Here is a 13,277-nt window from a genome sequence, read left to right as displayed (position 1 = left end):
TCAACTTACAGGATGCCACCGAAAGCTCGAGCACTTAACGTCTTTGAAAAATGGCATAGGGCTTTCCATGGTACTAGAAAGGATTCAGTGAAGTCTATCCTAAAGACAGGAGAGCTTTTGATACCAGGTCTGTCCAGAAATATTTTTAATACGTCAAAGAAAAACTCCTCTTGATATTCGCTTTGCCTATTAAAAACTGATCAATTCGCCAGTGCTAAGAGTCACTTACTGTACTTCTAGCAAAGTATCCTTTCCTCGGGTGATATCCTGTACAATAATTACACGGAATCACATTAAATTTAAATTGTATTTTTTGTTAAGAGCATATACAGAAATGTGTATTGAAGTGATACACCAGTCTGTCCGGCTCTTGTGAAAATAAAAAAAAGTTGTAGATGTGTCTGTGTGAAACAAAGTTGCTTAACATACATACTGATGTGTTCTCTTTTGTTTACTTATCTCATCAAGTGTCACTCTCTCAAGCAATCGTCCAATCAATTTCACAGTCTACCGATTAATCAATCTGTCAACCAATAATCAATTAGTATGATTTTCTATCTGTTCGCCTATCTACTCATCCACCTCTCTTTAGAATATTTTCACCTTTACCAACTTACTGTTCACATATTTACCTCTCTATTTATCAGGAGACACACTATTGGGAGGTAGGAAACTCTCTGAAGGTCCGGGTCACTATACCGACGATTGGAAACCTAAAGATTTCGACACCAAACAGATATTTATGTCCCCCAGTGTAAGGTACTCAGGAATGGACGTTTATGCACCTGCCTGCGAGTGAGTATTGAAGAAAAATCCCTTTTCACCGATTTGTTTTCTAGTGTTCAACTACTCGGTGAACATGAACATGTACAATCAGCTGGTTTAATGCAGACGTTTAAAAACATTCAGCCTTGTTGTGCAGAGTTTTTATTAGTTGCAGCATCCATTTACCCACGTCGATATAAAGGGCTCTTGAACAGCACCACAGAGAGTATCAAATGTTTAGAATGGTTCCTAGCTCCCTTCGTTCTGTTTCTATTATAATCAAGAAGACTAAAAAGTGGCACAAAATCAATTTCAAAATAAACTGCTTGTGTTGGGGACCTAAAAACATTATGTTTCTCTCGCACGCGTTAGTTTTTGAATAATCGTAGGTTCCCTGATCACACTCAAGCCTCGGCACGAGTGTCAGTTTTAGTGTGCCCCAGATATGTAAATGTCATTTATATACACTGTTATTGCAAACAGGGTCACCAATGTATTTCTGACTCCCACTCGGATGTACCGTATACCATTATAGTATATGACAACTTTGAAGTAAGGTACTTTTAGGTCAAGTACTTCTTTCGCAGACGTCAAGAAACGTAAACAACATGCTCGGATTTCATGTCAGTTTAATAAAATAAAACACCACCTCTATAATAAGGAATATGAAAAGTTTGTCAAATACATGCAAGATGATCGTAGTACGTGAAGAAAGATTGGAGTAAGGTTATAATGCATCTTGGGGACAGATATTCAGATTCTCAAACTTATACGCTTTTGTCTAACATTTATATTGCTCATTTCGAAGCTCGTGGAGTACTAAAGTTTCCATCCGGTTACTTTTGTGAAAATCGAAAATTAATTATTTCCTAACAGAGTTAGCAAGGGATGGTGGCCATTTTAATTTGAAGTTTTGAGTAATGTTCGTTCTACAGTACCAAAATTTGCACGATGACCGCGCTGTTTATTGTTAATTTTGAAAAAAGGATTATGGTTTAAATTTTCGTTGAAGTTTGAGCAACGGTTTATGTCTTTCGATGTCGAGGCGCCATCTACCTTAAGCTCAGTCAGTCCGTGTCTCATATTATTATCAAACGTGTTGTGCATGCTTCGTGGTTGCAGGCTGGGATATGTTGATGAAGTAGCGGGACTCAAAATTACCATTTGCCTGCAACTTGACCCCAACAACTCTGTCATTAGCGTGGCACATCTAACTCAACACGAATCAGTTTCAACGTACAGTGCATATGTCTATGAACAAAGTTTATCAATTATGAAACAATGGGGAAAATAACGCATAAGGTGTCACTCGTTGAAGGGCCAAGGTTACATTCAACAATGAATTAAACTTCTAGAAAAGTGGAAACTCATGGACTCTGTAGGTATATAATTAAACGATCACGAACAAAGCTGTCGAGATTTTAGTTCAACCAAGTCATGCAAGTAATCACTTTTGGGCGTCCGAAACAATAACTTATTTTCCTACTTTAAAATAAAACAATATATGATTCTGCCTTTAGGATGGTTTATTTCCGACGGCTTTTAATTTCTCATTCTGATTAAATCCTTAAATTCTGTACAACTACAATACAATAGCTTGCGTTCCTGAGAGAGAAGCTATAGTTGTTTACCTTATTACAGCGTGTGAACTGTGTGCATTAATACACACCTCAAGCCGTTCAGTGTTTTATATTATATTATACCAGTATACTGATGGCGCAAATGCAGCGATCTGATTGGTCAAGCCGTGGAAAGGACCGTGGTATATTCGAGATATAGCACCGTTGGCACATGTGCGAGCTTTCGGCAAGAGCGAAAATCATTTTTTGACATTCCATGCCAGAATTTTCATATAATGTATTGATATAATAGCAATAAATTACACCCAGCAACGGTATACCTCTCGGTTTGATCAGTTCACTTCATATATGCACTTGATATTGCTCGTGCATACATGTTGCGAACTGGTCAAAATCTCGTGGTAAATCGTCGCAGGGTGTGCTTTCACTTCTTAATTATTAATATTTGCGTTTCGTGAGAACAATGTTAATTTCAAAATATAAGCGCTCTTTGCTTTTAGGGTGAGAGTTATGTTATAATAATAATGATAGACATGTTTATTTGCCAAACGGTAGGAGAATAGTGTCCTTTCTGTCGAAAAGCCCAAGCAAGGTCACCTGGCTTCGGAAAATAATTACCAATCTTTAATCCGTCTATTACAATTATATCAAATATGATGGTCTGTATCGTTTGACCCTGCAGGTTCGAAGACAGTTGCACAAAAAAGATCTACGAGGCGAAGGTTGTGTTCCAGGTGTATGTTAATCCCTCTAGTTACAAAGTTGGACCAGAGACTATCGGAGAAAAATCAAGAATTGATCCCCATTTCAGCAACAAAGAGATTGAGTGGTTCACTAAAGAACGTGGATCCGTGATACCGTACGGGTTACTCATTAAATTGAAGTGATTGTATGTAATGACGTAATTGAGGCATACATTCCTTTTCTTGACGCACGTTACATACTACAGAATGCTTAGCCACAATCTGTGAAATGGGTTTGCTTCATTACATGTTTGTTAATATTTATAAATCCAGAAACGGTGGCAAAGTTCTTAACTGTTTAACAATATCAAAGTATTCATGAGCATCTATTAAGAGTTAATGTCTATTATCTCTGTTTGTCTATATGTTTCTCTATCTTCCTTCCAGTCTGTCTGTTTGTCTGTTTGTCCATCCGTCCTTCAAGTGAAGTATAATCTGTAAAACGTTGATTTTAGGAAAATATGGGCACCTATCAGTACTTATTGTGCGTAAAATGATTGCTGACACTTGACCTCTTGAAAGTCAAATGTTTCACAAAAAATAAGTAAACACTGCAATGGAATTCATAACGACATAAGTACGACTAGGGTTTAGAGAAACTTACAACAAGAGTTTAAGTGTTATGCTATTATAAACCAAGTATATTTAAAAAGCCTCACGAGAGTGTTAAGGAGCAGCCCTCGAACGTTGCCTTTGGCATGCCATTCTAACTAATCAAAGAGATCGATCTAATAGTATCGTTGTAGAATAATTATCATACCAAACCCCCTTAATCTATGTAATTCGGAATTAGGAATATTTATTACTGCTACATTTCCTTTTTCGCAGGGTTGCTAACTTTATATTTGTGTGATACCATGTTTCGCTTAAGCATTTAGTTATGTTTTTCACTTAATGTCTGACTGTCTTAGTTTGTAGCCTTAAAAGTATTACATTTTTAAGGTTAAGAACGCAAAACTTTGAAGCGCTTTATGCGCTCGCGCATGTAAACTCAATAGACTGACAATTACATAATTGATAAGCGGGTCTCATTTGGTGTTATTTAGCACCATATTACATGACTATCGTTTTAGGTTTATGTGGACATTTGAGTTTCATGTCTATTTAAAAAAAGCATTTCTGACCTTTTACCCATCCACTGACTTTACCCCTTCGTTACTCATTTCATTTAATGAAAGCATTTAAATCATATTAGTTGTGCGTTATTTATCTTTTTCACACCAAGTGATAAATCAGGAATTTTGCTTTAAAGTTAGCATAAACACGATTGGAACTAATTTTGGATAATTGGATAGTGAAGTAATGTCCGTTTAATCTGCAAATGTAATCTCAACTGCTTTTCTTTTTAAGTTGAACTCTTGTTTTATGAGTAATTTGTAATAAGCTTATTGCAACATTTAGCTATAGTGCACCTAACACTTTTGAGAAATTTGAAAAATATGAAGATCCAATTATCCCAAATTAATTCCAATCGTATTCATAGTGACACTTTGCTAAAATGATAAGTGTACAGTTACAATGTATGTGTAAGTTATGAGTTTGAAGAATTTGACATTGATAGAAGTGTTGGGTGGTACGAATGAGTCCTTTGCTTCCCTAACATAAGGACATCCAGAAATATCAAATTTTCAGAGTGTATAGTTGACTATCAAACATCTGACAAAGCAATTCTTTTAAACATGAAATGGAATTGACTGTATATCAAAAAGTCACAATACATTATCCTCACAATATTATTTTTAAATCAATTGTATTTCAAAATTGCCATATTTTGTTTCCAATGTTCATAGGAAAGGATATGGTGATCCTCATTTTTTCATTTCATTTTAAGTGATAAACTATTTAAGGATATATTTGGAAGATACTATGAAAATGACATGACTTTTAATTTTCGTATTAACCGAGATTGAATGCGCTCTTGTATCTAAACGAATAAAGAGAAACATTAAAACAAAAATATTACATGTTGATGATAAAATTATACTGGTGCGAATATTACCCAAACCTAGGACAAATTATATCAGACCAGTATATTCATGGCGCAAATATTGCGATCTGATTGGTCGAGAAGTGAAAATAACCGTGCTATATTCGCAATATAGCACGGATGGAACAAGTAAGAGATACCAGCTAAAGGAAATCCCCTATTTGACATTTCCCGCCTTAATTTCGATTTAATATTATGATACAACGGCATTGATCCATCTCAGCAACGGTATACCAACTTGATTTTGACAAGTTCACGCCATATACGCATTCGCTATCGCCAGTGCACATATGTCGTGACATGGCCAAATTCTCGTCATATGCCGTCGCTAGGTGTGGTTTACTGCTTAATTATACCGTACAAGATTGTAGCATCTTTGAAACACATGAGATTTTTCACCTAGAGAAAAGTTCCTTGTCTGAAGCATCTTGATAAACTGTTATGATATAATAGCAATAAACCACCTCGACAATACAATGAGTATACCATTAGGTTTTGACATGTTCACTCCATATATGCACTCGCTATTGCTCTTGCACATAGTTCCTGAACTGTTCAAATTCTTGTGGTTTACTGTCACTGGGTGTGGGCTATCAATTTTCTGAAACATGATCATGCTAGAGTAACTAAAACCCAACCCAGGACAACTGTAAGGGGTCTATCGAAGCCTTGACTGACTACAATTGTCCTCATCACTTGAAATAGTCTCCCTAATGATGAACACCCAGTGCTCTCAATCTTGGTTGGTGCCGTTTCCAGTCACTTAGATCAGAACACGGTGTGTTAACAACAAACAGGTTTATTGAAGTCTATTTTACCTCGAAGGTAGTACAAATCACACCAAAGCCATGGACAGCTGCTTAACTCCTAAATAGCCTAATCGGTTCTACCCGTCTAGGCTGCCGCCCCCTCTGAAGTGTTCAAGGGTCGGTGGTGAACAAACACGCGATAAATATCAGTCAATGAGTGCCTTGTCCTATTTTACTGTGCAAACTACAATACAGTCCTATTAGTCCAGTTACGTAATCTTTGTCTGACAATATGAAAAATTATTAATCAAAGTTCAAATATGTATGGAATATTTGGTGAATATATGTATTGTTTTTTTATTTCGACGGAAAATAATGACTTTTTTAGGTTAAAATTGTTGTTGCAAATATATGAATACAGCATAAGATACAAACGACTGTACATATCCCCATTCCTGAGAGTTTCGATTAAATACTAAGTAGATATCTTATTATATTATGAACCGCAATATTCGAATTTTGATAGGGTGCCACTTTAACTGAATTTAGCGATGGGGTTCCACTTAAGTTAACTTAATTTTAGGGAGGGGAATTCATCGACAGGGTTAGGCTGTGCAGCAGATACTTCTGAGATTCGAGATCAATCTGAATATGTCAAGACTATAATGGTAAAACAAGTAAACTATCCACTCAGGCATTATCAAAGTTCTCGATGATACCCCTTACTCGTCACACGGTGAGATTACACCTAATCAGTAGCTGTTGCTAAATTGCAATCCCGTCTTTAATAATGTCAGGACATAAACATGGCGTCCTTAAATTGAACAATTGACCGTGCCCAACTTCATGATACTGCCAACGCTCACATGTAATCAGCTGATAACTAATTCAAGTCACCGATAGAACTACAATAAAAGTTTGTAAATCGCTTTGTAACCATTGCAATATGGTGTAACTTTTACACCATATTGATTGTACCTTTCTATACATTCATCTTCAATTTAACCCGAGAAAGATTTTCGTCGATTCGGTTTTAATAAGGTCTGATAGCCAAATTGACCAAGACTGGAGAATGCAGGGCCCGTAATGAACCATGTTAGAATTATCATTAACTTTTGGGTATTAGTTGCTTCACGGGGCCATCAGAAGACCCCAAAGAAACCCCCATTGTTTTTTGTAATAAATATTGGGCTAAGTGTTCTTCAGAAGCGCCAGCATGGGTGTCAGAGAAAGGGCAACATATTTTTCTACACCCTGGCGCTCAAACATTTGGGCTCTTATATCCACAAGTTGCCCTAATCTTGTAAATTAGAAGGCAATAAAACCACTGCGAAGTAGTTCACAAGCGTTTGAAACAGTTTGTATGAGTCGTGAAGCGGTAACGTTGGGTTGGTGAGTCTGGAGCACATTTAAAGGTAAGTTTCGTACTCTATATTTGTGATTGCGCTTTCACTGTTTAACGATAAACTTTACTTGTAACATGTCTTGCTCCTGTTATTTTGCTTATTTGTTATTAATGATGCAGTGACATGATATTTATCGAAATGACTGTGACGGGATCATAAGTCATTATCAACCAAGCGTATGCTACAGCGAAAGAGAGCCAGCCGTACATAGCGTGTTGTCGTGACGCCTGTAATTGTATGAAATTATTGTACCTTCTTGTGGATGATCAGGTAAACAGATAAAACATGAAATGCAGCTCATGATTTCATCCCCTTTCGACATAGCATAGAAATATATTCGATGATCTTAGGGGCAGTGTATAATTATTACACGCGCATGGATAACGCAATTTCAAGTTTAGGGGGAGAGTTTTGGCTGTTTTTCGATCACCGTGCGCATAAATCGCACTATATCCTGTTATATCGTAACATCTTGCTACACGTTTTTATGTATCGTAAAATATTGCGCTATATTGTTTGACGTGTAGCAGGCCATCGGCGCTGCACCCGCATTCTTTTGACATACATGCGGTTCAGTGCATATGTAAAATAACGTAACAATCATTTTGGATACACTGTTTCAATTCATTTTATTCTATTCGTTGCGTCATTGTCGAGTTGGCGCTGAATAGAGATTGATTTCGGAGGGGCGCCAAGGGTGGTGGTAGCGTATGCGTGATTGTGAAAGATAAAATATAGAAAAATAGCAAATTTTACCCTTTTTATCGATTGTAGGTATGCTGATACAGAATACGGATTGGTTGGATTTATGAGTTCTTCAAAAACAGCCAAACCTCTCCCCCTAAACGCAGAAATTGCGTTTACCATGCACGTGTAAAAAATACCTCGGCCCCTAAGATCATCGAATAGATTTTTATGCTATGTAGGTCATTTCCCCCACACTCATCATGACCTGAGTCCAATTAGTCTAGAACATTCTTAAGGTCACTGCCCTTAATGACCTCACAACCTTGAATTCAATTAGTCGTGTTTTGGAATGTTCTGGAAAGTTGATTAGTTGTGTAAGGGAGATAATTTTAGAACAGTAATTAGCATGTCAATAAAAGTTCTAGATTGTTCTTATATGCCTTTATAAAAGGGACGTGCACAGCTTCCAGTCAGACTTTTGGGATCGTGTCTCTTGTGTGTTACTAAACTCCAGCAGTAGTCATTCTCAAGACTTTCCAAGACCCTCACTGCCAACGCTGGATTTATACTGTGGACTTTGTGCAGCTTCAAGCCTGCAAGCCAAAGGACTATTCTTTCGTCCGACAGACTGTTACAACTCTGAGACTGGAGCTTTGCCGTCCCAGCTGAGATAAGTAATCTGTACACTTTTAAAGCTTGTACTCTATCCCTGACTTAGCAATTAGTTTTATTTTTGTAATAAATTTTGTTTAAACGTTAACTGCTGAGTTCACCCTTTTGTTCATTTTCTCTGCACGTAACATTATGCTATGTCGAAAGGGGATTTTTATTTCGAGAAAGAATTTGAAGTATCTCGCTGTTGTACGTGCAGGGGAGGCTGTAAGCTGGCTATCACTTTTTTAGGAGGTGACCTCGCTAGAGTTTAAGAACTCTTGAAAGTGGCGTACGTGCTTATTGCAGGAAAAAAAATGTCACACAAAGGTTATGATGTATATATTGACAAATGGGCGTGCGACGTAAAAGTACAACATTGGGTGAAATGAGAAGTGGGCGTGAAAGTTTCGTGAAGTTAAAAGCTATATCATTCCATTGGTTCGTGTTAGTTTTTTAGGGGGAGGTTACGTTTGACTGCATTTTTACTTTTTTTGTTCTGGCCCAAGGACAGGGACTGAATACTAATGTCAATCAGAAAGAAAAAATCGAGAAGGGCTTATGGGTACTTTTATAGATTACTACACCTCAGCTTTCTCCCTGTCTTGTGTTTATGATTAATTGCGCTCTATTGTTAAGCACAAAGCAAGTAGTATGGAATCCTGCTACAGAAACATTTTTATTCCGTAATAAAATTGTCACTGAAATATTTGACCTCGTGCCAGTTCTGCTTTCAATGCAATGGATAGGATCAGAATTATGTGGAAGCAATGGAGACTTTCGACCCTTTCGATTCAAATACTTATAATGTTTTTAATTGCATTGTTGTATTTCTTCTGCTAATACGTATAAACGCCTCGCCCTTTTGACTTTCAGAATGGGTAATAAAACATCGCAGAATGAATTCGTCTATGGTGAATACAGGCCAATAGGTATAACAACAGTAGACCAGAATTTATTGAGGAAATTTTTAAAGGACGCCGATAGAAAGTACAGCCTCTCCACGATTGTCCAACAAGAGCACGCTTGGAATGGGGAAGAGTGTCAAGATAACTTCAAAGTTCTACATGACGGCATAACTATTCGCAAATATAGGGAGACAGAGAAGCCTTGCCTTGTGCGGGGTAAAGTAGGTTATTGGAGTGGTACGCATGTGTTCGAGATCCACTGGCCGAAGGAAGAGAGGGGCTCCCATGCGATGATCGGGGTCGTCACGGAAATTAATAATCAGTCTTGCCATACGAGTTATCAACACCTTTTGGGGGCAACATGCGATTCGTGGGGATGGTGTCTGGTCGATGGTGAGCTGTTCCACAACAACAAAGTCCAGGGAACGTATGCACGAGGACATTGGCGCAGCGTATCGCCCGACGCGAAGCGGAGGGCGATGCGAGGCGCCAATGTCCGAGTGCATCCTTTGCGGTATTTTCGTAATAACCTTATTATTATACATCTTACATTCCTAATCGGGGCATCAAAATGTCGGAGTAGTGACCGTTTTCGTGCAATGTCAACAATTTTTCTTCCGATTTTATCGCGCCAGTGTAGAACGCTACCTCGGACGCGCTTCTGCAAGTTTTGGAGTGTGTGCACTACACACATACGTACGTACAGAGCGCGCGCGAGACTTGTTCTGGCACTCGTCCAAGGGGTCCCTTGAAACCGTTCTACAGTGAACGCGAAGATACAGCCGCAGGGAATGGGGCGCCTTGAAACCGTACGTGTTACGGAACGGGCGCTCGTTCCGTACGGCTTTTTAGCGCACGCTAAATTCTATTGTTCTCGATGGTAGATGTATAATAATATTTCATATGCGGCGACCCACAATTTGATTTTCTAGCTTTGAAACTGACGATGACGAGCTTGGAGAGGCGTTCAATAACCTACCACATAAGAATGTTGAGAGGAGACTCTTCATTAGCATAAGTGTGACGTGTGGGAACAGAGGTATCAGCATGCGTTATATCGGAAATAAAGGTAAGTGTATTGAAAATGAGAGTAGAGACATTGTCACAATATCTACGTTAGATATTAAAATAACTTTTGGCTATGTATTAAATGTAATCTCAAACTCTTCAGTCTATGAATTATAGCACTACAAAAAAACTGTAATATCTCAGGCCCATTATATGTTGCTACAAGGTCTCCTTTTTGACCAAGAGATATTAACGTTTACGGTACTCTCTCAATTTTACTTGAATTACTTTTCAAAATTCATCCAAGTTACTCTCTGCCTTAGCCCTTCGCAAAGGTTGGGATAGGTCTGTGTTAAAAGGGCTGTACATATGGCTTAATAGAATTTCCTGTCAAAATCCGCTAGGATTATACAATGAGTAAAGAACATGTACTGACATTCTGATATAAATTTCATTCTTTACATGTTATATATACATTTCTATTAGAGACACATCTGAATCAGCCATATTCAGTTCCTCCACCGACGGGTATCAGTAAATATTCGTTCCATTCCGAATGTGGTGAAAATATCGATACCATTTACGACGGAAGAGTTGCAAGGCGGAAACGGTAAGAAACTTAAAAGTATTGCCCATTTGCGTGATTTAGCCGGTGCTCTTGTGAACCTGATAGCTAGATAGATGAACTATCGCAAGGTATCATGGTATCGCTGAGTTTAGCGAATAATAACAAAAAAAAAACCCCGACGGTTTTTTGAATCTCGTCAAGATTATGAAATCTTACCTAAAGAATGAAATAAAATTATATTGGATGATCTGTTTTTGTTTCTGTCTAAAAAAAACATTTTAGAATTATTTAAAGTATATTATTTTGTGTATCAACATATTGCCGTACTGTTCACTGTGTGTTGATCATATACAGTCTACTAAAACATTTATATTTCATGATTTATATTTCGTGTCAAAGGGGACGACAAAGTCTTTGGAACGGCGTGGTTCTGACCAGACAACCAATCGAAAAAGGCGTGAGATTTGAGGTTAGACTTGATACCAACAGCGACAGGCTACACAACCACAGCCTAGTCGTTGGTTTTACAACCAATCCTCCGGATAAATTTGAACTGCCGAGGACCATTCTCGGTTCCAGAATTGGAGAAACGTTGCTGTGGTCTGGATCAAACATCTTGAAAAACGGCAGAAAGATAGAAGAAAAGCTCAAAGTAGATCTTGACGTCGACTGCACGGTAATGATAGAACTTAATTTGTCATAACTATTTACATCTGTTTAATCGTATAAGTTTAATTTCCGGAAAATTAAGACGGCAGCATACAGTATAACTTACTGAAGTTCTCGCATTCTCTCTTTTGAATGTGCACAAGGTGGGAGACAAAATTGGATTTGAATTGACCGACGAAAATATAGTCAATTTGTACTTCAACGGTAAGATGCTGGAAATGAAATCGAGAATCGACGGCTTCTCCCATGATGTGTATGGCATTGTCGATGTGAAGGGACAAGCGGAAAGAGTTACTATATGTGGTACTATAACACAAGGTAGGCATCTGGATAGGATGTATGAATTATTTACTGCAAATTTTATCTCAACGTGAAACTAATATATGATTTGGAGAAAAGGTCACCTCAACACAACGCTATATCGAAGGTAGCAAACATCTACTGCACACGCTTTTACCTCACATGTGTGAATACATGGGCTAGTGTCATACCGATCGCTGTTTGTGTATATTCGTGTCTTTATGTCATTGTATCTGTTTGTCGCAGAAAGATAGAAAAATCTTGACGATACAATGGTATTGTAGGCAAAGAGTGAAAGACATTTTGCACTTTCATGTCAGCTAATTAAAATTTGCCAATTAAGTGATACATGAAAAGTCTTGACCAAATATTGATGGAAATACTATGTATATCGATGATACAGTAATATAACGGCAGTGCAAGACATTGATCATTTTCATGTCAGCTGGTTAATACGTTGCATTTTTAATAAACTTTAGAGTACTATGAAATTAAAGCTCGTAGGACCTTACCTAGCAAATTAAACTTGTTTAGCAAAGTAATAGAAAAGTTATATAAATGAAGTGAAATAATATAATTGCACTTTTTATTCACCTATGTACAAACGTGTGACCCTAAAGTGCTTTTTTTATTGGAAGCTGCACCAGACGGTTTTGCGATGAATGATGCTGAAAATTAGTATTTAAATTAAATTGTAAAATTATGACAACAATGCAAGAGTCTCAGTTTTCAGACAATACCAACACTTAGGCCCCTAATGAAACATTCGAGCATTTTCCGGTATATAAATTAAATGTAATGGATTTTTTTTGCGGCAAGATAAAGCACTGTTAGTTGAAAGCAGACAACTTCCATTTTCTTATCTATTCTCCTGTCATTTGTAGACCATGACTCGCAAGTTAAGTCAAACGATGACGATCCGCTTCTGTCTGAACAAACGTCTGGCAAAGTGATCGGCCGTGATCCTGATGCAATGATGTTTCAGATGCGAGATACCATGCAAATGCTTAGAAGTGGGGGTATACTGAAATCTGTGATAAGGAATCTGTTTGTCACAATGTTAAAGCCATTTGATGACGCCGTAAATGACCGTATACGGCAAAAATTTGGCGACCATCTTGCATGTCTCGGTGGAGCGGCTGAGCTGACAAAATTTCTCAGATTTCTCACCGATGAAGGCAAAAAAACACCGACTGAAACACTGTGGCTCGGCATCCTCATTGTCCGTAACATCTGCTGGAATTATTCTTACATAA

General features: G+C 37.8%; 1 protein-coding gene across 1 annotated transcript; it reads left to right on the top strand.

Annotated features, from left to right (window-relative positions):
* Window positions 1-12: 12 nt before the first annotated feature.
* Window positions 13-4,998, top strand: LOC139132185 (neuralized-like protein 4). Its single transcript, XM_070698575.1, has 3 exons — window positions 13-127; window positions 648-795; window positions 3,028-4,998. Exons 1-3 carry the CDS (start codon window positions 13-15, stop codon window positions 3,230-3,232), a joined length of 468 nt encoding a protein of 155 aa, XP_070554676.1. The 3' UTR covers window positions 3,233-4,998.
* Window positions 4,999-13,277: the final 8,279 nt, after the last annotated feature.

This window comes from Ptychodera flava, chromosome 4 (assembly GCF_041260155.1).
Source record: "Ptychodera flava strain L36383 chromosome 4, AS_Pfla_20210202, whole genome shotgun sequence".
Taxonomy (NCBI): Eukaryota; Metazoa; Hemichordata; class Enteropneusta; family Ptychoderidae; genus Ptychodera; species Ptychodera flava.
The sequence above is the reverse complement of the archived record's forward strand: the minus strand, read 5'-3'. Positions and strand labels throughout refer to the sequence as shown.

What these genes read in the sequence shown, in the direction of transcription:
- LOC139132185 (XM_070698575.1), top strand. Translation starts at nt 13, where the DNA reads ATGCCACCGAAAGCTCGAGCACTTAACGTCTTTGAAAAATGGCATAGG. An exon ending in AGGAGAGCTTTTGATACCAG is followed by an intron (nt 128 to 647) that starts GTCTGTCCAGAA and finishes TCTATTTATCAG; the next exon opens with GAGACACACTATTGGGAGGT. An exon ending in GTTTATGCACCTGCCTGCGA is followed by an intron (nt 796 to 3,027) that starts GTGAGTATTGAA and finishes TTGACCCTGCAG; the next exon opens with GTTCGAAGACAGTTGCACAA.